This window comes from Pteropus alecto, unplaced genomic scaffold, assembly GCF_000325575.1.
Source record: "Pteropus alecto unplaced genomic scaffold, ASM32557v1 scaffold1432, whole genome shotgun sequence".
Lineage (NCBI taxonomy): Eukaryota > Metazoa > Chordata > Mammalia > Chiroptera > Pteropodidae > Pteropus > Pteropus alecto.
In genome coordinates, this window is record NW_006432008.1 from 247,578 (window position 1) to 273,361 (window position 25,784).

Genomic DNA, 25,784 nt, shown 5'->3' on the forward strand with positions numbered 1-25,784 from the left:
GGATAGACATTCCCCACATAACAGTGCTTATATTCTGCTGGGGCAGCAGATGGTTGAAAATAAATGAATAAACTATCTGTGGAAAATATTTATCTTAAAGTTCAGATAATGTTAAAATTTCATAATACTAAGAATTAATATAGATGTGTAAATTCAGTTGTTAACAAAATTATACATTTTTTCTTGTAATAGAACTTGCTACCAAATTTATGTCAACACTTTCTATTTCACCACTTTCCACAAGATTATAACAAAACAGATCTTGAAGACTTTTCTGATCATCATTACATAGACATCATATATACCATTTTCATATATGCAAAAAGATCACTGACTTCCATACTATAATTTTTTACTATTCTTATCTGGGTCTTCATATCTGAAGTTTAAAAGAAAATTTTAGCTAGCAGGACAGAAGAGATGATTGGCAATTCAGAGGCCCAAAGGTGGTTAAGAAAACTGGATAATTTGACACCGGTTTTCAACTTCATTTCAAAACTGTAAGAAATGACTTTCCTAACTGCGTATGGAAACATAGCAACATTCGAAATGTCATGACCATTTTTCTTTCTTCTTCATCTCTATTGTAGAACTAGATTTATTTCTAAGCTTTTGCCTACTTGCACTAAATCTAATAATCTTTAATACTGTTTATTGTACGCAAATATAAAAATTATTCTAAATATGTCACTCTTTAATTTTATTGTGTACATCTTTTCCTAACAACAGCTCTGATTGTTCTCAATTAACCATGAAGTAAGAACTCACAATGGAATAATACCTATCAACCATCCATCCTCAATGCATGATTTATATTTTTTTATTTTTTTATTTTTAATTTTTTAGGCGAGGCAACCCTTGATTGACCTCACAGATTGCAAGGACCTTATCAGTTTACAATCTCTTATTTTTTTATTTTTTACACCTACAGCACCTAGTCTTCCTAGGTGGTCTCCCATTCAAGTTCTAACCAGGCCTGACCCTGCTTAGCTTTCGAGATCAGACGGGATCAGGTTTGTTCAGGGTAACATGGCCGTAGACTCTCAATACGTGATCTAGAATTGAATATCCTTAGCACCCAGAAGACTGGACTTTTCAAATAATAAAATCTAAACACACTATGGTACACATGTGTGGTACTAATTACAATAGAAAATAGCAATAATTTTTTAGATGAGTTGTCAATCCTTTAAAGTGCATAAATATAGATTGTAAATTTTTCAATTCCAAGATGATAACATAGACTATGTATGTGAAATACTCACGGCTTCATAATTCTGAGGAATTTCTTACACTATCTTGTAAAATTAGATTGCTTACCTAAAAAAAACATATGGTAATCATACAATCTTCCTTGTATTTTTCATAAACATATACACATGTATATTTTTGTGATAAACTTAGGTAAAAGATTTTCTAGGTAAACCTTACCCAATTATACACACATTAGGAAAAGCAGAAATATAAAACGTTACAGACTCCATCAGTTTGTTTTCTGCCAGAAGACACATGATGCCCTGCTTACTTCCTTTCTTTCAGCCAGCACCTCAGCTGCTACAGAAATGACAGAAAGGCCTATCTTAGCTTCTTGTTTCCCCAAATCAGGATAAATGAGTGGTCTGAAGGATACAGGATTTCAAGAACTCTGAAAAGCAGGAAATCTGTTTTGTTCCTCATCATATTAGAATTCCAAACTGAGAAGATCGGAGTCAGGAAGTAAATAGCAAGAAGCAAGAGAAGGGTGATCACAGTTTGAATGGCTCTTATGTGGACCTCAGTCCTGGGATCTTGGGATCCTTTGCCATTGAGCTACATCTTTTTGAGATGTTTCCTCAGGGAAAAGATTAGCAGCTGCAAAGCCATCAGGGACATAGTAAAGGGTACGAAGTTCACAAGCATAAATACAGTCATATTTGAAATGTGCACCATGTCCCTCGATTTGGTATTCCAGGTGATGTTTCCTTCACATTCATTCATTTGCATATTTTCATCTATGTTTACAACTGCAAGATGAAAAACCAAGAAGACCAAAGTCTCAAACAGTATCATGAGAATTACTCTTTTAACTTTCTACTTTAGGTGAAGAAATATAAGGCTGGAGAAATTGGCTATCTTGAGCAAATAAAGTATGCTGAGGCTAGTTGTAAGCCAGACACTAAAATGGTTGCTTACTGTACAGATCATATAGACAATAATTTTTACTTCTGAGCTATATAAAGCTGGATTAAACACAGTTGCATACCAATTTATTACTAATGCCCAGAGCAAACCCATTCTGGAGACCGCCAGAGCAGTGAGAATTCCATCGGCTAAGGAGATCTTTTGTCCCTTGACCCAGTTGATACAGTTCACCAGTGCTAGGAAGCCATTGGCAAAATTTCCTAGAACAAATTCTGCTATTACAAAGATGGAAAGAATGCTCATAATTAGTAAACTTATCATGTCTAAAAAGAAAAAAAAATGGCTGAGTCTAATATCACTGGTCATGATTCCTTTAATATTCTGACCTTAAGTTTTATGTGCAGCTCATTTCTGAGTTTGCAGTAAAGTTCTTGTTTCTTTTCAATTCTGTGCCTAATGTCTAGCAGGAAAGCATCAGGGTATGCTAATTGATGAGTTCAATGCTATCTTTATGAAAAACATCGTTATTGCCTAAAAGCACAATGACTCCTATTCCTTCAGCGTGTCCCTGCTATGGGCTGAAATATTTCATAACTGATGTGGATGTGAAAGCCGAATTCTCATTTGCTAGTACGCAAATCAAAACATCTTGTTTTGTATTTTTTTTCTTTGTTTAACTCCATAATTTGTATTCATCAACATTAGTTGTTTGTTAGTAAAATTCAAAATCCCATACTTTGAACATACAGTGAATGTCTAAACTTTTTTCTGGAGCTTGGTCATAAGTAGGATCATCATCACTATGGATATTTTTTTTTTTTTTAGTGCCAGAATTCAACTTTTTCTTATCAAAACCATCCAAGATTTTCTTGGGAACCCTGGAAAAACCAATACATTCTAAAAGCTAGATGCTGATAACTAATACTTATGTATGACATTACTGTCTACAAGCTCATAAGCACACACACATACAAACACACACAAACACACACATGAAATCACTTACATCTCAGAGATGAAATTATTTTCCTATAGTTTCCAACATGTAAAATCAGTATCAGGAGGCCATCTAGGTTTAAATACTGCTTTTTCTCCCATGCAGACTTTTCAACACATTATTAACAGCTATTAAACATATCTCATACTTGGGTCTTCGATAAAGTTTCTCCTTTGTGTTTAATATTTAAATATTAATATTTAATTAAAATAGTCAGTAATTTTATAAATATTTTTGGGCACATCAAAAGAAACTCTTATTTTTCATTGCATAGTCCAGACTTCTGTTTATGAATATTTGGTTTTATCTTTCTGTTTAATTCACTTTTGACTACTTAACTTTTTAAAAGATTACTAGATGTTAAAATCAGCCTCTACCCTTGGGTTTTATTCAGTTAATATTACAATTGTTTTTAGAGGAGGACCTTAGAGCTAGACTGCCAGGATGGAAAACTCAAGATTCTCTGCTTCGAATGTTGGTGAACTTAGAGACTCTCTTATAAAGCTACTCTCTGCCTTATCAGTAAAATATCACACAACAATGATATCCTGTTTGGGTGGACTTTGTGAGGAATAAGTATGCTATCTGTGTAGAGTGCTTTCAATTGTGCATGTCTGGCACAGACCAAGCAGGCATGGAGGATGGTTATTTGTCAGATCCTGTGTTATTTGCTACTTTAAAGTTAACCTGGGAGATTTTCCACTTGTGAGTACAACGTAGCAGTTGAAAAAAAAAGCCAGATTTCCTCCTACAACAAAGATAAAGGGAACAAATTGCCAAAAATTATATTCTAAACCAAAGAACTATGCAAGGAGGACCAACTGAATTGAGATCTGGAACAAGGAGAGTCTTTTCAGTAAAGAGATGATCTATATATTCAGTGCAGTCTCTGTTCAATCCCAGCAGTGAATGAAAAACCATTCTTAACATGTATATGAAAATGCAAAACGCCCAGAATAGCCAAAATAATTTTTTTAAGAACAAAATTGAAGGATTACAGTTCATGATATCAAAGCTGACTCCTAGATTGCATTAATCAAGTTAGTGTGGTACTCTTTGTGAAGACTGATGTACATATCAATAAAACGCAGTTGGAAGTCCAGATTAACACTTACATTCACGGTCAAATAATTTCAAAAAAAAAATATAAAAGCAGTCAACGAGGAGATTATCTTTTATTTTTTTTCAACAAATAAAGTTGAGACAATTAGATATCCACATTCATAAGGATGAGTTTAGACCCTTACTTCATATCATACACAAAATTAATTCAAAATTAATCACAGACCTAAACGTAAGAGGAATAACTAAACACTTTAAAAGAAAACAGAGAAAAGTTTTCTAAACTTGAGTTAGGCAGACCTCTTAGACACAACACCAAAAGCATGATTCATAAAAGTAATAAACTAATAAATTGAAATGTATTAAAACTGAAAATTTTGCTCCCCATAATGACTGCTCCCTGATGTTCACACCGTGTACAATTCTCTCTCCTTTAGTGTGGGCAGGGCCCGTGATTACCTCTAGCCTGCAGAACATGGCAAGCATGAAGGATTTTGCAGATAATTCATATCCAAATCAACTCATTTTGAGTTCATTGAAAGGGAGATTGTGCTTCGTGGGCCTGACGGTATCGGGTAAGTCTTTTAAAAGAGTGGCTGGGCCTCCCTTGAGTGAGAAACTCTCGCTGGCCATAAGAAACAAGCAGCCATGTCATGAAGTGCCTATGAAGAGGGCTGCAAGAAAATGAAACTGCCAACCATGTGAGTGAGCTGGGAAGTGGATTCTTCCCCCAGTCAAGGCTGCAGAGGAGATTGCAGTCTAATCTAGACTTCGACTGCAGCTTGGTGAGACTCCAAAGCAGAGAACACAGCTAAGCCTTGCCCAGACTCTTGAGCCCTCAAAAATTATGCAAAAAGAAATGCGTGTTTCTTTGTTTAAGCCATTAAATTTGTGGTAATCTGTTACACAGCAACAGTAAATGAATACAACGGCATCAAATGGGAATTTGTTTTTTGGTCTATTTGGCAGAGAAAATTCTATTCTCCATCAAGTGAAAAATTTGGTTTGTTAGTCTTTTGTTTGTCTATTTGTCTGTTTGTGCAAGACTATACTAGTTCTGTAATAGAATATGGTGCTTTTACATTTGCACTAGGGAATTTGTGTGACCTATATCTATTCTACACTAAGGCTAAAGCTGTACAGAAGCAAGTTCTCTGTTTATTTTTCTTTAATTGACAAAAGCCTTTGTCTGTTATTGTGACTACGAAATCTTTGTCTTCTCCTGGAGAATATTAATAAAATAGATTATAATGTCTCACAACAAAGGAGCTCTGAGTGCTTTATAGGATTTAAGAAACACTTAGAAAAAAACTAACACAGAGTTGTCAGAAAGTAAAGAAACTGAACTTCTATTACTTTAAACATGCTTGTCCTTAAAAAATTAAAACCTTTCTGACAGAAACTGCTAATTCAGGAGCATTTTTCTGTAAGAAATCAGGCATATAGAATCAAAATGATTGCTTCGACAAATCAGACTGGCTTAATACTTTTAATTTGAAGACAAGCATATGTTTTTCCCTGACTTTATCTCTGTGGAATGTTCCATTTTTATAAAATTTGGGGGTGTTATTCAAAATTACTAAAATTCTTATGCTGGTTTACTGATAAGGCAAGCTAACATTATGTCCACATAAAGTTAAAATATCAAAAAAGTAAAAATTTGTGTTCAAATAAATTGAATACAAATTATGAAATATTCTGCAAAGCAATTCATTTTGGATGGTAAACACACAATGCAATATGCATATGACACATTACCAAATTGTACACTTGAAATCTATATAATTTTATTAATCAATATCTCACAAAAAATTAATAAAAGTTAAAAAAACAGTAATTGTTTTCTGTGGTAAATCAGCTTAAATTTAATTTCTAAGATTCTTAATTAAATTTAAGTCCCTAAACTAATGCTAAATTGAGTGACAGTGGAAAATCATTGGATCATTTCTAGGTAAGATAGAATAATAAAATGTGGTCACCAAATATAATTTTTATATACATATAACTTTTATTTTTATATTTCTATTTTATAGAGCAGCTGTTTCTTTGGATCATCTTAACATACATAAGCGTTTTTTGTTTTAATTTAAGTAAGTTGAAAAGGAATGTGTATGACTGTAGAAAGTTGTAATATATGGGCTTGAGAATTTTGGGGGTCTGTTACAATAGTAATGTTTAATAGTCCTCAATTACTTAACTTTCCATTTTCTCTGTGAAAGAGAAGTTAGTTACTTTGATTAAAAACTGTAATTAATAAAAACAGTTGGCGCCATACTGGGAACAAGAGCGGACAAGGATTGTGACTTTTAGGTAAGGTAATAAAATCTGCTTTCGGCTTTCAGGAAAAAAAGGAATAATTTTGTCCTATAGTAATAAGTCTTCTATCTCTGTCTTCACTGTGATTGATGAGAGCTGAAATCTCAGTCCAGTTATTTTAGCTGACTTGCTTGGAATCTGCCCCACACAGGCATGGCATGCGGTTCAGTGAAAGATTTGGACCAGTTCATACTCAGAAGTTGGGGTTACCCTTCTCAGACCTTTTCCTTTCTCAGATTTACCTGTGACCTCCTGCTGCTTTTGTTACCCTGAACTCTGTCCTCTGTTTCTTCAATCCAGTAAGTCTATGGGTTTTCTACTGAAGTTTTAGCCATCTGGCATGGTGCAAACTGGGACCAACCATGAAAACAGGAAACGCATCCCCTGCTGTTTCCTTCCTTCCAAGTGTTGACTTTTTTCCGATGTCTGCCTGCTTGGGTTATTCTCCGGTGTATCCAAATAGTTGGGAGTTTTGTATTTTATCTAGTTTATAGGTAATATCTGTGGAATTGTTGGTCCTATTGGAGCTATTTGGTCATTACTCTAAGTAAAATATTTAGGTATACATTTTTACTACTTTCCATGTTCTCCTTTTTCTTTTTCCCTTTATTTCATGTAGAATAGATTGGTGATCATTCGTTGTACAGTTCAGTCTGTAGATTGTAAATTATGGAATCATAATGAAAATAATGGAAGAATTGGGGATATTGTCCAGAGATCATGGATTTGGATCAGGATGAAATTGGAAAAGTGAACATATTTTTGGATCTACAACTTTGGTGGTTGGAAATTTGACCAAATGCTTTGACTCGGCTTACATAAATAGGTGGAGTCTAATTTCCCTAACCTTAAATATGGGCTGTAGTGATTCATTTTAGTAAATAGTATGTCATAGTAGTGACTCTGGGTAATTTCCCAGACTGGTTGAAAAGTTGATCCTTCTTCATCTGCCTTTGGAGTCTTGAGTCACAACGCTGGAGTAACCATGTAGAGAAACCAAATATAAGTAGAATTGAGATGACTAAGTCTTCCAGTCCCTAGCAATTTGAGCCTTCCTTGTGCAGGCACCGGAAAAAGCCTTCAAGATGCCCCAACCACTATTGATTGCAACCTCATGAGATTCAGAGCCAGAACCACCAAACTGAGTCATTCCTGAATTCCTGACTCTTAAGAATCATGAGTGATGACAGTGATTATTGCTGTTTTAAGCTACTAAGTCTAGAGGTGACTTGCAATGCAAAATTGACACCTAATATGCTGAGGGGTAGTTTCTTTTGTTGGCTGAAAGCAGGGATTTTTATAAATTTTAAATGTGGAGTAAAGAGTGAATGTTGGAGTGAAAAAACAAACTATATTGCACAATTATTATTATTTCAGTCACCCAGGAACTGAATCCTACTCCTGGAACCATTCTTTATTAGACCTCTCACTTTAGAAAAACACATTGAAATATTTTCCCAGCCTCCCTTGAAATTATAAAAGCCACTGAAATGCTTTTTGATGTGCCAAGTAAGCTAGGATGAACTATGTTCTCTAGAATTCCCCTTACTGTATGTTCTCGCTTAAGGTGTCCTACAAAGGCTATTCTCTCAGGAGAACAGAAGGGGAGCAACAGCCATTTTGTAGCATACTCACATCTTTTCCCAGTTACCCATTCAAACACTGGTTGAAGTACTGCTGGAAAGGATTTCTCAGATATAATTAAGGTCTCAACTCAGTAGATTTAATCAGAAGGGAGTTTATTCAGGCAGAGCCAGATTTAGTCAGGTAGAAGCAGGGACTGTGCCTTTAAAGAGGGACTGTGCCTTCCCTGAGATTAAAGGAAGCCAAGTAGCAGAAGGAAAGGAAACATGTAAAACATCGCTACACTTGGGATGTCAGCACTCACTTTGTTGCTGATCTGCTGATCCACCTCATTGACATAAAGCAGTAGCTCTGCCTGCAATTACTCTCTCTTCTCTCTGGATCAGCTTCAATTTCTGTAACTCTTGGGCCAGCTGTGTATGTTCAGCTTCGTGACAAATGGCCCAGGCTTCTGCAGGATACGCTCGTCACCTAGGTCAGCAGCAACAAGAACAGACATGATTCAGTCCATCCTTGTCAGGATCGAGCTCATGCTTGTGAGCTTCCAGTGCACCCAGTCTTCCCTTCCTAATTGCCATATTGACTTTGGGTTTGAACATTAGACAGTCCTGCAGCGACTGTTTAGCCAGCCCCCACAATCGTGTATGGTAATTCCAGTAATAAATCCTAGTGGTTCTGCTTCTCTGCTTCAAACCTGACCAATAAGCACACACTGTGACATCTGTCTCCATTTTATTATGTATTGTTGCATAATAAATTACCCCCCAAAGCTTGACAGCCTAAAACAACATGTATCTATTATCTCACTATTCCTATGGGTCAGGAATCTGGGCACAGCTTAGCTAGATCTTTGGCTCAAGTTCTCTCATGGGCTGAAATCAAAGAATCAACTAGGGTTGCGGTCATCTCAAGGATCAACTGGGGGCCAATGCTGTTGGCCCTTCAGATATTCACTGGCTGTTGGCCAAAGAATGAGTTTCTTGCCATGCAGTCCTCTCCATGGGGCAGCTCACAATATGGCAGCTACCTTCCCTTAGATTAAGACAGGGCATTCTATTAGCCCGCTAGCACTGCCATAACAAAATACAGACTTGGTGACTTAAAATAACAGAAATTTATTTTCTCATAATTCTCAAGGCGGGAAGTCCAAGAAGAAAGTGTTGGCAAGCTTGCTTTTTTCAGAGGCCTCTCTCCTTGGCTTACAGGATGGCCACATTCTCACTGTGTCTTCACTTAGTTTATCCTCTTTGGGTTGTCTGTGTCCTAATCTCTTCTTATAAGGATACCTGTCATAGAAGATTAGGGTCCACCATAACAGCATTTTAACTTAAATACCTCTTCAAAAGCTCCATCTCCAGATAGTCATATTCTAAGGTATTGGGAATTAGGGATTGGACATGTGAATTTGGGCAGAATACGTATTTACAACCATGGTTAGACCAATGCCCTTTGTGAGGGTGTGTATATATAAATACATATGCTTGCCTGAACTCATTTCTTCCAAGTTTTTCTGTGGGTCCAGTCCCCCCATCCCTGTGCCCACTATGCCTGAGTTCATCTACAATCTGCTGTTGCCAGCGAGTTGGGAACCTCTTCGGATGGGTTGGGCCATTTCTGTCACGGAGCTCTGGAACTTTGCACATATCAGTACCGGGGAGTTGCTGCTATAGTGTTGATGATAAGACTCCTTTGTTACCAACCCTATTAATCACTACTGCTCCCCTCAAAGCACTATTATTTATTCTTACTCTGTCTGCCTGCACCAGTTCTACTCTCAGCATGTTAAACAGATCACAGAAGCTTATCAATATAGACTTGGTCTGTATCAGCAATGCTGTTTAGTCATATGTATACATGTCCTATTTTAAAAATATAAACCTATTCTTAAAAATAAATTGTGGATCTCGCATTTCAAAAAAAAATTCCTGTTTGGCCATGGTTTTCTCTTTAGTTTTGTTTACTTTGTTTTGAACTCTCGTGTTTCATCTCTTAGTAAAAATATATTCCTTAACTTTATCCGTTTAGCTTTTTCCCCCCTCAGGTACAACTGTGCTAGCCTTTAAGTTAGTTTAGCCATCTACACCTCTAAATTTTATATCTATTAAACAGAGACAAATAATAACTACTTTGAGGAAAGAATTGTTTTGAGACTTAATTAGAATAATGCTTATCCTTAAATGCCTTACATATAGTATAAGCTCAAAGTATGTCACCAGTTAACTATGATTAAAATCGTAATTATTATTATCTAAGGAGGAGTAAGGATGTTGTCTGTTTCTTCTAATGCTGCCTGTTCCTGAGGGGGAAAAAAATTAACTACTATTTGCTATATGAAGACCTAAAAATAAAAAAAAATGCCAGTTTCTATAACTAATCAAACTATACCTTATTTGGTTCCATTTTTAAAAATCTGATGTTTCTGATTATTTTATTTGGTCAAGATGCCATAAAAATATTCAATACTGCATGAAAGGATGTGTGTATTGACAAAGTATAAACGATATCAAAAGCTTAATTACATAAATACATAATAATACTCTATTTTGGTTTTGTCATATACCCAGGGTAATTCACTAGACACAGACTATGGCAAAAAAGTTTTCTGAGAGGATGAGTTAAACTTATGAAAGAATACTATCTTTAAATACTATCTTTAAAATATTTTCTGATAGAATGGCCTTGATTTGAATCTTTAGATTACATCTTCCATTTTTTATTTTTCTCTGTAATATTACTATATCCATCCACATACCTTTAAAAACACTCTCTAGGTCAAAGTAAGGGAATGTTTCCTTATAATTTCAATGCTAACGTTAACAAAAATACGTCATTAATGCTCTTCAGGGGAAACATGAAATATAAAAACAGAATAGAGCATTAGAACACAACTTACACCTTATAGGTTTCAGATCTTACTATGGGAAGTTCACCTCTGGTGGAAGGAAGGAAGGTAGGAAGAAAGGAAGGAAAGAAAGAAGGAGGGAGGGAGGGAGGAAGGGAGGAAGGGAGGAAGGGAGGAAGGGAGGAAGGAAAGCTCACCTCCTTCTGACTCTCCCAACGCCCAGAGATTCTTCGAAATCTTAAAGGCTTAGGAACGTTGCCCCCGGTAGAGAGCAAACAAAACGCGTTCACTTCTGGCCACTAATTAAGGAAGGAAGAAGGAAGGAAGGAAAAGGAAGGAAGGAAGGAAGGAAGGAAGGAAGGAAGGAAGGAAGGAAGGAGGGAAGGAAGGAAGGAAATAAATATTGTTGGGTTCTAAAAATAAAAAAAGACAAACAAAAATATCTTGCAGCTAGGAAATTTTGCCTTTTGGTCCTCAGTCAGTTCTCCCACCCCCAGAATTACCCTACTTTTTAAGTTTTTCTCACTTAAAAGCAAAGTTCGGTAAACAACAGTAAGTGATAAGCAGTACTTATGGACAATTCTTGAAGAATTGTCCAATAGTTTGTCTACATCTTCAGGTGGCATTCAGCACATTAAAAAAATGCATCCGATTTATTATAAAATTGTGAAATTATACATTGCAAATTATATAATTATAAATGCTTATATTTATTTCTAGACATCCAGAAAAGATTCTATTTCGGATACAGATTTTAGACTATGAGAAAGTCCAATCAGAGAACAGGAATAGATTTTTTTATACTACTCACTCTTAACATACTTCTTTTCTGTATTTTCCCTTAAGCTTTTCTTCATTTTAAAATGAAAATTACAATATCTGTATAACTGTCCGTGTATGTTATATGAAATAACGTGCATGACATATATAAATAACCCGTTCTGCATCTACCACGTGTTTAAACTCTAAATGCTATCTTTAAGAGCAGCAGACAGGAAGGGGCGGAGCGCCAGCGGCTGCCAGTGCCTGAGCGCCGCTAGGGAGGAAGGGGCTGCAGCAGAGGCGCGGGCGTGAGCACTGAGGTCGCTTAGTGCTCCCGCCCCTCCCCATCCCGGCCGTCGGTGGGGGTCTGCGGGATCTGCGGGGCCTGCGGCGACTCTCGACACCAAGCACTGGGCGAGCGGCAACGCCGAGTCCATGGCCATCGCGGCGGCTCCCTCTTCCTGGACCCTCGGGGTTTCGAGCCCGGCTGCGGCCCCCAGCTCCTACGGGGTATTCTGCAAGGGGCTCTCCCGCACCCTGCTCGCCTTCTTTGAGCTGGCCTGGCAGCTGCGCATGAATTTTCCGTACTTCTACGTCGCGGGCTCCGTGATCCTCAACATCCGCTTGCAGGTACACATTTAGAGCCGTGATCACGCTGACGGCTTCCCGGGCCAGCACAATGGTGGGCTTCCAAGCAGCCCGGCGGCCAAGCGGAGCTGCGAACGAGAACCTCCGCAGTCTCGCGAGAGTGCGCGAGCTCCCTGCGTGGCTGCGCTGTCCGCTCTTAGCCGCTCTCCTGGGACGGTCGCGGGAAGCCCACGGTGACTGATGAGAGAAAATGCGCAGTTTGCCGGGAACAGCGAAGAATTTAATTAAGGCTCACGACAATATTTAAGAAGCTGAGTCCTTACAACAAAAACAGGACTGATAGGATGCATTATAGAAAAGGAAAGCTCCTAAATTTTCAGGAAAAAAAATATGTGAAACAAGCCCGTGGTCCAAATTAAAATAAGTTCATAAATTTCGAGAATATTGAATTGGATTGTAAACAAGACGTTGAATAAGAAACTGAAGATCTTGAGGATGTGATGTGGAAGGTACATTCCACCAGAGAAAACAATGACAATTGGAAATTTTCATTGGGGGAAAAAAGCTACAGGAAAAGCATCCTAATACAAAACAACGTAAAATGCTGCAGGATTTTGAACAGAGTTAGAGTGTGAGAAAATGGGCTCTATTTTAGTGTTCCTTGTGAGTAGCGTGTGGTTCAAGACCTTGAAGCTAAAGAGAAATCCAATTATAGCAGAAAGCTTGGCTTTTTAATGAATAACATTTAAATAATAATTAATGTAAATGTTGTTTATGGTCTCTTTCTTTTAAGAGAACACAATTATGGTTACAAAGTAGAATGCAAATATTATCACTCTTTATATGTTGAAATACAGATTTCAGGTGGGGAAGATAAATGGAATGATAGCGGGTGTCCTTACAAAGTTGAAAGATAGTTTCATGTTGAAGCACAAAGACATTTAAAGAGTAGCTGTAAGTTGCTAAAATAACTATAACTATATTAAAGAGGGAAGAAAGTAGAGAACAGGAAGTCAACAAGAAATGCCTAAATATGCAGAGTGTGGTGAAATATCTTAGAAAAACAGACTACCTGGTGTGTTCAGATATAGTCAAAATTTTTTAGTTTTCCAGAGTCTGAAAATGAATTATTAGTCTGTAGATTTTTAAAAAATTAACCAAAGGAAGTTGAAATTAACCCTAGGAAAAATAAAAATTTCAAAAACTATACTGAATACCTCAACTGTGAATAATACTAGTCATATAAAGTCAGTCATAATTATGTAAACACTAACTATGGATTTAACAAGAAATGATTATGTAACATTGGGGGGCTTGAGAGGAGAGAGATGTATGTAATGGTGAATCAGTCAAGATCTAGTATAGAAGAGTCAAAACAGTATTGAACATGTAATTCAGAAAAACTACAATAAGAAAGCTAAAAGTTTGAAGTGGTTATCTGAGAAAAAATCGGGGATGGGTAGAGAAAAGATAGAAGATTGCTGTTTTCCACTACCAATATAACAATATTGTTTTGATTTTTCTTAACTATATATATATTTATTCATTTGATTAAAAATGAAATAAATTTTATTTTTAAAATTGCTCAGGTAGTTGAAATGTACACCACTGGTTAAGAGCCACCAGAGTAAAAGAATTGACTTCTTAAATCAGGCAGATCTTTGATTTATTTCTTTGATTAAAAATGAAATAAATTTTATTTTTAAAATTGCTCATGTAGTTGAAATGTACACCTCTGGTTAAGAGCCACCAGAGTAAAAGAATTGACTTCTTAAATCAGGCAGATCTCTCTTAAAATACAAACTGTAATTTTGTGGTCTTACGTGAGTCCATTAATCTGCCAAAACGTTTGTTTCCTCAACTATTAAATGAGAGTAAAATACCCACCTTAATTGGTCAATCTGAGAATTAAAAAACTAGCCTGCTTTAGTGCTTGATATATGCATAATATACAGTATTTGTTATAACAATATCTCATTAACATGTAAATAAAACTTAAAACTCACTCATGGGCTTCCTGCTTTTCCAGTGGAATGTTTCAGGCCTAAAGAAGATACATAGGGTACTGACCCTAGGGGTGAGGGGAAGAGACTCCCAAGAAGATTTTAGGTAAGACATTTGAGCCAAAACGGGTCATTATTTGTCAAGGTAAAAATTTAAACTATTTGCAGTGTTCTATATTTCCACTAATTGTATCCAACAAACAAGTATATTCTAGGATTGTAAAATAAGTGCCCCCTCCAGCACCAAATCTGGCTTGTGAGTAATTGTTCTTCCTGCCTTTTATTCCTCGGTCTCCAGCCAAACTGTTGAGCGCATCCTCCTCTACCTCTCTCTACTTAAACTTTCTTCTGCCTTTCCTACCCCACTTCCTCCCCACCCCCATGGTTACTCTGCCTGTATTTTAAGGCTATGCTTAGATGTCACTTTTTCCATTAAGTTTTTCCCAGATTCCACTGACCAGATTAAAGTTCATTTCTTTTATCCCATCTAAGGGTTAAGATCAACCTATGCCACTTTCATAGGCTGTCTTATTTTTGCCTAATTATGCATTAATTATCAGGGTTTTTTTTTTTTTATATTCGAGAAGACAGGTTCCTATAATATCTTCCCTTAATAATTATATATTGCTGTGATAGAGGCAGAAACTAAAACATTGTAGTCTATCAGAAATGTAATTTGATCCATGAGATAATTCAGTCATGCCAAGAGACTTACAAATGGCGGGCATCACTATTCTCTAGAGGCACTAATGTCCCAATTTGTAGGATAAAAGAATGTGAATGGTGATAAACAGGGATGCTTCAAATTTGTGGCTGTATGAACATGTGCCTTCAACCTTTTCTCCACGTCAGTCTTTTGTTACATTGAAGAAACTAAGGCACTTTAGCAGACTTATTTATCATTTCCTGCAACTAGACTGGAAGCTCTGTGAGGGAAGATACTGTATTCCATTGAATATCAGCAAATGTAGTATCGTGTAGTATCAGCAAATACATAGTAGGAACTGCATGAAAGCTCCATGATTTAACATTTTTAATATTTTTCACAATTGCTTGTAAACCTAGATGTGTATTTTTTTATCTCACATGATACAACTTGATGAAGTTTCCCAGGAGAGAAAACAATATTTTTGCCCTGACTAACCACTTATTCTAATTTACAAGTAATTTTATTCATCATGGCATCCTTTCAGGTAACATCCACGAAGCCAAAAATTTTGTTCACTTGTTGCTCTGTTCCCAGTCTAGAGCAGTGCCTAATGCAAAGCAGATAAGTATTGAATGAATGCCAAAGTAGTTGTTTTTTCTACAAATAGTCATTAATCAATAAAATAAAGATATATTTGCCCCTGTTATTAAGGTGATCCACTTTATTGCCCATAAATTAAGCTATTTCATGAATATTGATTGGTCCAGAGATTCCTTCAAGTGTGAAGCAAAAAGGGCATAATGCTGATCAATGAAGAAAAAACATTGAGTATGATCTGTAACTGATAAAAATGTTGGGAAGGTGAATGTATTATAGTTTAACTGTAAAAGAGAAATGGTGATCATAGCAACATTTAACTTAAAGTTTGGGGAACAAGAAATTTTTTAATTGAGGGTAAGAGCAAGTGTGATTACTTGACTAAAAGAGCATACCATCACTATCAGCATCATTTTTTAATTTTATTGTGTTTTTAATACCAGGAACTATGAAAATTATTTACATGCATAATCTCCATAAATCTTATGTGTACACTATGAGGAAGACATTTTCATCACTTTTCAGAGAAGGAAACAGATTTAAAGAGGTTAAATAACTTTCCCAAGGTCATAGTAACTGGCCAAACTACAATTGAATGTCGAATTTGTCCCTAAAGATACATTTGATGGGAAATTGAATTTTTTTAAATGTTTATGTAATTCTAAATAATCCCGTTTCTTTTCTCAAATTCTTAAACAGAAGTATTACCTGGGTAATAATTGGCAATATCTTTTTTAATTTTTATTTTTTCAATTATAATACAATATTACATTAGTTTCAGGTGTACAACAGTGATTAGACATTTATATAACTTATGAAGTAATTGGTGATCACTCCAACAAATCCAGTACCCATCTGATACCATGCATAGTTATTACTATACTACTGATTATATTCCCCATGCTATACTCTACATCCCCATGGTATTTTGTAACTCCCAATTTGTACCTCTTAGTGCCCTCTCCCCTTCACCCATCCCCACCCTCCAACCTGGCAACTATCAAAATGTTCTCTGTATCTATGAGCTTTTTTCTGTTGTTTGTTTATTCTGTTCTCTAGATTCCACATATGATATTTGTCTTTGTCTGACTTACTCCATTCAGCACAGTACTCTCTAGGTCCATCCATGTTGCTGCAGATGTCAAGATTTCATGATTTTTTATGGCTGAGTAATATTCCATTGTATAAATATACCACCTCTTCTTTATCCATTCATCCATTGATGGGCACCCAGGATGCCTCCATGTTTTGGCTACTGTAAATAATGCTACAATGAACCTAGGGATTCACATGTCCCTTTAAAGTAGTGTTCTGAGTTTCTTCAGGTAAATACCCAAAAGTAGAAATAGTGGGTCCTTCTTTGTCTCATTTTAAAAAAATATTTTATCGAGGGCTTTATGTATTAGACTATAAATATTCAGTATGATTTGATAAGTAAATTCAACTGTTTTATACTTAACTGCTGCCTAGTCATTTGGCTTGGTGGTGGGGAAGTGGAAGGAAGGGCATAAGAGGAGAAAAGGAAAGGACATTTCCCCAAGGATGGAAAGGAGTACAGATAAGGTAATCATGAATTTTGAAGCAATGTCCATCACTGTCCCAAGGAGGCCTAACTAAATTTAATGTCACAAAATCTTGCAGTCCTAGTTTAATGAAGGCTTTTCCTGGTGGAGCATCAATAGCATTTGACAGAGTCAGGAAAAAAAGATACATTTGATGGGACTTACGCGTGGAGACATAAAGGGCTGGGAATGGAACTTCTAGCAATATAGGGACAAAAGGGAAGGGAGAGAAAAATTCTAACGCCAGAAACTTTGAACCTGGAAAGTAGTCTGCAGTAGACTTAAAAGTTTCCAGGCAAATGGATCAAGAAAAGAACCCCTGCAATAACTATCAGAATTCCCAACAATTGTATTAGATTGGGTCACATGTTACCATGAGTGTCGGAACTTTCTTGTAATTTTAACAACACTTGATAGCCTATTGCAAACTGGGATTACCACCAGGCCATGTCATGAATCTTTTTACAGCTGAAGGCAACGCCTCACCTCTGATCCCCATGAATATAAATCTCATCAATGCTCTTGAGACAATTAAAAGGCCAAAGGACATTCCTGAGTGCCTATAACATGAAAAAAGAAACTATGGAATTCTTTGTAGTTTAATTGCAGTACATCTGAGGGAACCCTTTCCAGTTTCTGTCCTAACTCGGGATCGTCAGCAAACATTAGAAATTCTTGACCATGCTTATGGCTTTCAAGCACCAAGCATGTTGATTTATTCACAGTAAGGTAGTGGAGTGCCTCAATGAACAATAAAGACAAATGGAAGTCATTTATATACTGAATGAGGTGGATTGTGTATACCTTTTCATATGAACCAAAATGAGGAAAATAAATCATCGTGTAACCAAAAGGCAAAAATCTCTAATGAAATACTGTACCTGGAATGTCTTGACTCTGAAATCGTGGACACAGCAATAGAGCTTGTGTCCAACAGATAAAGAAACAAAAAAGATGTTTAATGCATAAGTAAAGATGTTTTTTAAGGCACTATTTTAGCTTTTTAATTGATAAAAATAAAACTTTGAAAGCATCTCAAACTGAAAAAAGGTATATAATTAATAGAAACCTTATAATTCAGAAGTCAGGTTAGATCTACGAAAGGGAAAAGAAGTTATTTTTAAAACTTACTCATTTAAACATGGGCTAAGGAATTGAAGTACCAATATACAACTTAAGATAGTGCCTTTGTCTTCTAAAGCTCTACATTCTTGTCTCCCAAATTGCTAAAATTGAAAATAGCCTGTTACCTCTGATTTGTTTTCAACACATAATACCCCCTCCAAAAAAAATATTGTCTAACTTTTTTCTCAATTTGTCAAATCAACCATCTGATAAATTTTTTAAATGAAGGTTTATTCTGGGCAATCCAGCACAAGGCATAGACTTCTATAGACAGCATTAACCAATTTCACAGGTGAACAGACAGTAGAAGTATGGGTTTTGCAGATGTTCCCCTGGTTTCTGTACTTCAATAAAGGAAGCTCTTGGCTCAGAGGACATGAGATTTAATCACTAGCAGCAGACAAAATGCCTGAAGTATCAAAGATTCAATATTGTCACATTCTTTGAAATCCATATTGGTCCATGCATATATCCACTGAGAACTTTTCTTTCAGTAAAGTTCAAGACAACATAGCTAGAACACTGAAATATCTTCTCAGCTTAAGTTCTAGGGGTAAGGCAGGGCTAAGGCATAATAAGCCTCTTTCGGCATTAGAAATAGGTTATTTGAAACTCTCCTGGTCTCAGATGAGCAAACTGAAAAAAATAAAACTCATTACAGCAAAACTATGAAAAGTTAATTTGGAGGGAAGTAGTTGGCAAAAAAGCAATGACAATCATTTTGTTTTTCCAGTAATTTGGTCTCAGAATAAGACCATTCTCTCCAAATTGCATGGTACTATCTATGGATGTGATAGTAGTAGCTTTTCTTGGATCATGGCTAGGGTCTCTAACACAGGGTCTTGTTATGGAAGATGAGGCACAGAGCATAATCCCAAAATGCCATTTAATAAGGAGAATGGAATACATCAGTAACCACTGCCCAACATAGAATTCAGGCTTCACCTTTTAATGGTCATTTTCTGTGCTTCTATTATCATGAATAGGTCTCTGCTTCTTAGAGCTTCATCTCCCCAAAATGAGTACATGACAAAAATGAGTACATGACAAATGAGGACTTACTCCTAATGAGACATTTACTGCTAGATCCCGCTCATAAGAAACAAGGGCTGTGCATACATAGTTGTTTAATTTTTTTTTTATCTTGGTCATTAAAAAAAAGTTTAGTAACACTAAAATGTAAATCTAAAAGCTAAAACAATATCCTTTCTTCTGGTAAGTATAAAGTAATCTTTAATCTTTTTTTCTGAAAGGGATAGATTCTAAGCTAAAGTATCCTCAATATTTGAACCTAAGTATAGCCAATATGATTAGAATTTCACCTTTCCTAAAGCAAGATAATCTCAGGTACAATCATTAGGAAATTTTGTTTTATTTTTTTCTTTTAGTTTTATAAGATATAGTAGACATACAGCACTGCATAAGTTTATGGTGTACAGCACAATGACAACTTACATGTATTGTGAAATGATCACTACAGTATAGTAAACACCCATCACTTCATAGAGATACAAAAAATAAATATCTTTTTCCTTGTGATAAGAACTTTTAGGATCTACTTTCCTCACAACTTTAAAATATACAGCAGTGTTATTTTTACTAATCATGTTGTACAGTACATCTCCAGTACTTATTTATCTTATGACTGCAAGTTTATACATTTTGATCACTTTCATCCAATTCTTCTGCCTCCACCCAGGAAATTTCTTATATGGTGTCCAACATAATGAATGAAGTTTAAAAATCTAAATCTTTACATAGGTCTGGATATACACATACCGTCATCATCATCATCATGGATATGTCAGAGCACCCCATAGCACAGTTCTCTATAGTGACAGTACACTTTGTCACTACAAAAGCCCTTGTGGTTTTTATATTCTTTCCAGCATCAGATTTGGCCTCCTGCTCCATCAAAATTAACTTATAACCCACAAATAACCACAATTTATTTTCTAGTTTGTTTTTGTTTGCTTCTACCACTGAAAAATTATGGCAATTATAAACCCTAGCAAAGGCTTCTTCATTATTGATAGTTTTTTAATATGTTTAAAATTACAATCTCTAAAACTACCATATTGTAAACTATTATTGTAATGTCATTAGCAAGCACAATTTTACTACCTACTGGCCTTAAGATCACATACATCTTCAGTTACTTTGATTTCATTTCAATTATTTTATTATGAAAGTGAAATGAGCACTATATATACACACAAACATTTCTAAAACTTATATAAACATGTGATATTCCAAACTTTCCTTTCTATTTTTATCCCTGGTGAGTTAGTCATGTTTGTCTTCTCTGACAAAGGACATTAATGTTTATATAATCCTTACATGCACACACACCTCATACGCAAATTTGGTGCCTAGGTTTGATTTTGATTCTTATAGACACATATTATTATATACATAGGGATAATTACTCAATTTTTTTTTATAAATTCTGTTGATTTTTCTCATTCCATAAAGGTAGTGGCTATTCTAGTGTGGATTTCTAATGGTAGTCTGCTCCTTTGTTTTAAAAGTTATGTCTGTTTTTATGAGATTATGTGTTTTTAGCATTTTTATTCCTTAATGTATTTTTAACTTAATATCGTACAAATATTTCACCTACTCCAGCTTGGAAGGGATTTTTATTTCTAAATAATCATGTTTTTTCCTCACATATAAATGTAGTAAATATTTGCCAAGATACATAGAATTAATACACATTGCATTATATATTTTATATTCATATTGTCTCTAGTATTTTCTTGCTACTAGCAAATGTTATGTCAATGATGCTTGCTTTTTTAAAATTTTTGCATGTATTATTAGTTTATAAGCCATTCTAAGTAAAGTTTGTGATGCTCAATAGTGTTTAAAAGAATCCAGTGAGAAAAACAGAAGTTAAAATGGCTCTTCGATGTCTTCTCATTGATTTATTTCTCTTGGAATATAAAAATTCTGGAAAAGTCTATGAAGCTAAAGGTTTCACCCTTTTCAGGTGGCAATTAAGATACCACAGTAGTCCTAAGCCAGTTTGTCTCAGCTTGCTGTTTCCCAAAATTAGGATAAATGAGTGACCTGAAGGAAAAATATTCAATGTGAACTTGGCGAACGCGTTGGCCTGATCTCTCTGCAGCATAAGGAAATATAGTGGAAGAAACATGAAGTTTGAAGAGAAGGAGGAAAGACATCACCATTTTCATGGCCCTCTTATGGTCCTCTGTGCTAAAGTCACCAGAGCTGGAGTTCAGCCGCGCGTTCCTGATGTGTCTCTTCAAGGAGAGAAATAAAAGGAGCAGTGAAGTCAGGGACAGAAGAAAGGGAACTAAGTAGATAAAATCGTAAACAATCAAGGTGTTAAAATACAGGATTTTACTCACATCTAAAGACCACATTGAGTTTCTTTCATATATTTTATAGGCGTTAACCCAGAAATCATTTAATGTGTCTGTTAATGCGATGTTGAAAAACAGTAGGAACAAAAACCCCAGTGGAAGCACAAGTAGCATTCTGCTAATTCTCCACGTCGGCCAGGCAAAACAGGGGTGAGCGACACTGGCTATTTTCAAGAGGTAGAAAACAGTCAGGTGGCAAACCAGGTAGCTAGGTGATTGGACAGTACCCAAGAAATACTAATAAATTTTGCTCGTTCACCAATGGCATATAGATGTAGCCATAACGCCGTTAGAAGTAAATCAACCAGTACTATCAAAAGAAGAGTTATTCTGGAAATAGCCAAGCTGGTGAAGATGCCATTGTCTACGGAGAATTTTTGACTTTTCACCCAGTCAGTGCAGTTAACTAGTGCAATGAAGCCATTCCCCAACATGCCAGCTATGAATTCTCCTTTTGCCGCTATCAGAAAAATATTTTCTATTCCAGATGACATTTCTATAGAAAGAGTCCAGAAAGCTAATACTATGATTCACTGATTTCTTGCTGTCAACATGTTGTAGGGTAATATCCAGTTTGATATTCTTCACTTCTATATTAAAAATGCTCAAAAAAACTCAGATCCCATCTCACTTATCTTCATGAAAGACTTTCCTCTTTTGTTTCAGCCTTGGGTCTGAAGTATGTACAAGGTGATTCCGTCTCACAGATCTTAATGAGGAACAGTAACATTACTTTCAATCAGCTACTGATTTCCAAATTAAACAGTAACTGTGCCCATTCATCATTGGCACTGGCAGCAATTTTACCCTTGTGAAGACATCTGGAAGAATATATTCAGGTATGCAAACATGCAAATATGAGACAGATTTCTTTACACCAATTTGTACTTTCCTTTTCAGTTGAAGCTCAATACTATTTGGATTCGAGTTTCTTAATTTTAATCTCTAGGATACTGGCATTATTCATTAATTCCATTTAATAAAATCTATAATATTTTAGACACTATTATAGGCAAAATAAGTGTAATAATGAGAAGTAACATGAAGGAGCTCACAGAGTAGTGAAAAAGCATTATTACATAAACTATTAAAAACTGAAAGTGACAAAAATTTGACTAAACTGCATATAAACAATATTATAATTCGAACGGCCATATTTAAGAGTTTATAGTAAACTTGCCCACCCTTACTTAACCTTATTTACAATGGCTAGCTATATTATCTAAATTTAGATTATTATAGTAAAAACAGCACTACATATACTTATGCACATCCAAAATTTACACTACACATATGTTGTTCTAAGTTTTGCTCTCAGTATAATTACGATCTTTTTATAGTTAAAATATGAGTGTGATTTTGAATTAAGAAATAATTCTATATATTTTTTAATTCTGTTACATAATATGATAGAAATATCTATTTCTGCCACTCTGAAAATGCACATTGCCTATCCTGGAATTTAAGAAAATTAATCAATGCCTAGATACATCAAAATGTTTATGATTGGGATTTCAAATTAAAATTAACATTATAAGCATGTTTCCAACTTCTAAAGATAATTTATTATATTTGACACTACAAATATTATTCTTATTCTCAAACATCTCACCCCTTTTTATTAACAAGACCTCTAAGGACAACAATGCAATGTGATGAGAGCATATTTTTCCCATCTATGACTATAGTTGCTCAGTTAACTTTCCATCAACATTTTATAGATTTTCTACCTAGTCAGATATCTAATTCATCTTGATTTCTAAAGAACTACATGCCTCTCCCCCTACATAGGTTGCAATTATATACATCTTTTGCATATAAAATTAAATAATTTAGGTTATCTTTGAAAGAATATTGGTAACCAATATTCTTTCAAAGAATATTACAAACAAAAATAACTACTTTTAAAATTATATTGGCTGACCATGTGTGAATTACCACCAAAAGCAATCTGTTCTAGGGAAAAATTTAATTATGCGCAACAATACTTGAAGAAACTCAGTAAGGGAAAAAAAAAACTGTAGGAGTGAAAATCTAGTCTCGAAATTTCCTCGTAAATTATTATCTTTGAAAACACTCTGGAAAGTCTATCTGTAAATCTGTAACAGATTTTCTCTTTTTGAGAAACTTTTAAGATGCCACAGTACCTTCAAGATTGTCTGTCTTAGCTGGCTATTTCCCACAATCAAAATAAATGGATGTCCTGAGGGAAAGATATATACTGCTAACACAGCAAACTTTGCAAATTTGTTGATCCACGTCATAAGAAATAGCCAACTTGCTACTTGTATGGAAAAAAAATGAACTATGAAGAGGAAAAAGAAAGACATCACCATTCTTATGGCCTTTTTATGGGCCTCTGTGCTAGAGTCCCTTGAGCTCATGGAATTGAGCTGCAAATTTCTGATGTGTCTTACCAAGGACAGAAATAAAAGGAGCAATGAAGTCAGGGACAAAACAATGGGAAAGAAACAGGTCAAGCTAAGAAGAATCAGGGTTTCAACATAGTGAGTTTTACTTTCAACTATAAATAAAGTAAGATTGCTTTTATCTAGTATATAGACGTTTAAGAAAAAATCATTAAATATTTCTAACAATAGAAAGTCAACAATCAGGAAAAACAAAGAAAATAAAAAAGTCACAGGAATCACTCTATTCAGTCTCAACTTCAGCCATAGGAAAAGGGGGTGGGAGAAGTAAGCTATCTTAAGGAGGTAGAAAATGCTTAGGCAGGTAGCAAGCCAAGTGGTCAAGTGATCAGTTATTCTCCAAAGCAAACTCATAAGCTTTGCTATTGTATAAGTTAAATGTAAATGTAGAGATAGCCCCAGTATAAGGGATTTAAACAATAATACCAACAATTGACTGATTCTGAAGATGGCCAAGCAGGTAAGGATGAAGTTTGCTAAAGAGATCTTTTGGTTCTTGACCCATTCAGAGCAGTTTACCAGTCCAATGAACACATTTCCCAAAATTCCAATTGTGAACTCTGCTATTGACAGTATCACAAAGATTATATCCAATCCTGTGGGCATTTTCACAGAAAAAAAAAAATCCAAATTTCTAATACTACATCTCAATGATAAATTTATGATCAAACTGTTGCAGAATAGCATCCATTTCCGATACTTATCTTCATTGCTTTTTTCCAATTTCAGTCTTACGCAGAACCTCTTGCTCTTGGATACAGTCTTATATATGCTTAAGAAAATCTTTCTGCTTTTATTGTAATTCTGGTCTTAATCCAGAAAGATCTGCTAAGGTATACAGTCTCACATCTTTCAAGAAAATGTTTTTTATGTCTTTGAAAGAGCTACTAATTTCCAAACCAAACAGTTTGTGTTTCCATTTATCATTGGCACGGACTGAAAATTTCCAGTCATGGTAACAATCAAAAGGTTAAAGTCAAATATGGTAGCATGCAAATATGAGTCAGATTCTTTTTCACTGACTTGTACTTTACTTCTCACCTGAAATGCTATACTATTGGGATCCAAATATTTTAGTTGTTTTTCAAAGAAAGTTGTAGAGATAATCTAAATAACTTAGTTATTGTTCAAAGGACATATTTTGTGAGTGCCTGCTATGCATCACGACTTTTTCTAAATGTAGTATAGGTTACTACAAAAAGGAAAAAGCATTAGGAAATCTATAAAATAGTGAAAACAAAGAAAGAAACAATGAGATAAAATGTAATGTGAATATAGAAAAGGTAACTACAAACATTACCATCAGTGGAAGAAAGGGGGATGATATTTGCCTTGGATTTTGAAGATACTTAGAATTTCATGTGGAAACTGGCAAGTCATATTCTGAACTGATCAAACAATATACAAAAACACACCAAAACCCAAACTACTTTTCTGAAGTTAAAATATTTTAACTGATAATTTACTTTAATTTCAATCTAAACGATCCTCGAGTATGTCAGAGTAACATATTCACAATTAAACATATTCCCCAGTTTTGCTCTTTACCTTTGCACTTGTTCTATTTGTTTCAGCCAGAGACATAATGCTGTCAAGTTAGTGTTAATAGACAGAAAATAGGTAGAAAATCATTTCAGGTAAAATAAGGAAATAGTAAACAGAAATATCTGTTCTGCATTCTAGGAACAGTGATTTTGACAAAATCCAATAATGCATCAGAAACAAACTCAGACTTTGTGTCTTCATGTTTCAGCAAAA

At 35.3% G+C, this 25,784-nt stretch overlaps 3 protein-coding genes and 1 pseudogene across 3 annotated transcripts; 1 reads left to right on the forward strand and 3 right to left on the reverse strand.

The window, feature by feature from the left end:
* Positions 1-922: 922 nt before the first annotated feature.
* Positions 923-1,041, reverse strand: LOC112475772 (annotated as a pseudogene).
* Positions 1,042-1,575: 534 nt separating this feature from the next.
* On the reverse strand, positions 1,576-2,442 carry LOC102883887 (taste receptor type 2 member 46-like). Its single transcript, XM_025043504.1, is given in 1 exon segment — positions 1,576-2,442. A coding segment is annotated over 1 exon segment (867 nt).
* A 9,195-nt stretch (positions 2,443-11,637) lies between these two features.
* On the forward strand, positions 11,638-14,277 carry SMIM10L1 (small integral membrane protein 10 like 1). The gene has a single exon (XM_015585684.2). The coding sequence runs from the start codon at positions 12,120-12,122 to the stop codon at positions 12,324-12,326; it is 207 nt and encodes a 68-aa protein (XP_015441170.1). The 5' UTR covers positions 11,638-12,119; the 3' UTR covers positions 12,327-14,277.
* Positions 14,278-23,406: 9,129 nt separating this feature from the next.
* On the reverse strand, positions 23,407-25,187 carry TAS2R42 (taste 2 receptor member 42). Its single transcript, XM_015585685.2, has one exon. The coding sequence runs from the start codon at positions 24,711-24,713 to the stop codon at positions 23,685-23,687; it is 1,029 nt and encodes a 342-aa protein (XP_015441171.2). The 5' UTR covers positions 24,714-25,187; the 3' UTR covers positions 23,407-23,684.
* Positions 25,188-25,784: the final 597 nt, after the last annotated feature.

Excerpts from the sequence above, each read along its gene's own strand:
- SMIM10L1 (XM_015585684.2), top strand. The coding sequence starts at position 12,120 with ATGGCCATCGCGGCGGCTCCCTCTTCCTGGACCCTCGGGGTTTCGAGC.
- TAS2R42 (XM_015585685.2), bottom strand. The coding sequence starts at position 24,713 with ATGCTATTCTGCAACAGTTTGATCATAAATTTATCATTGAGATGTAGT.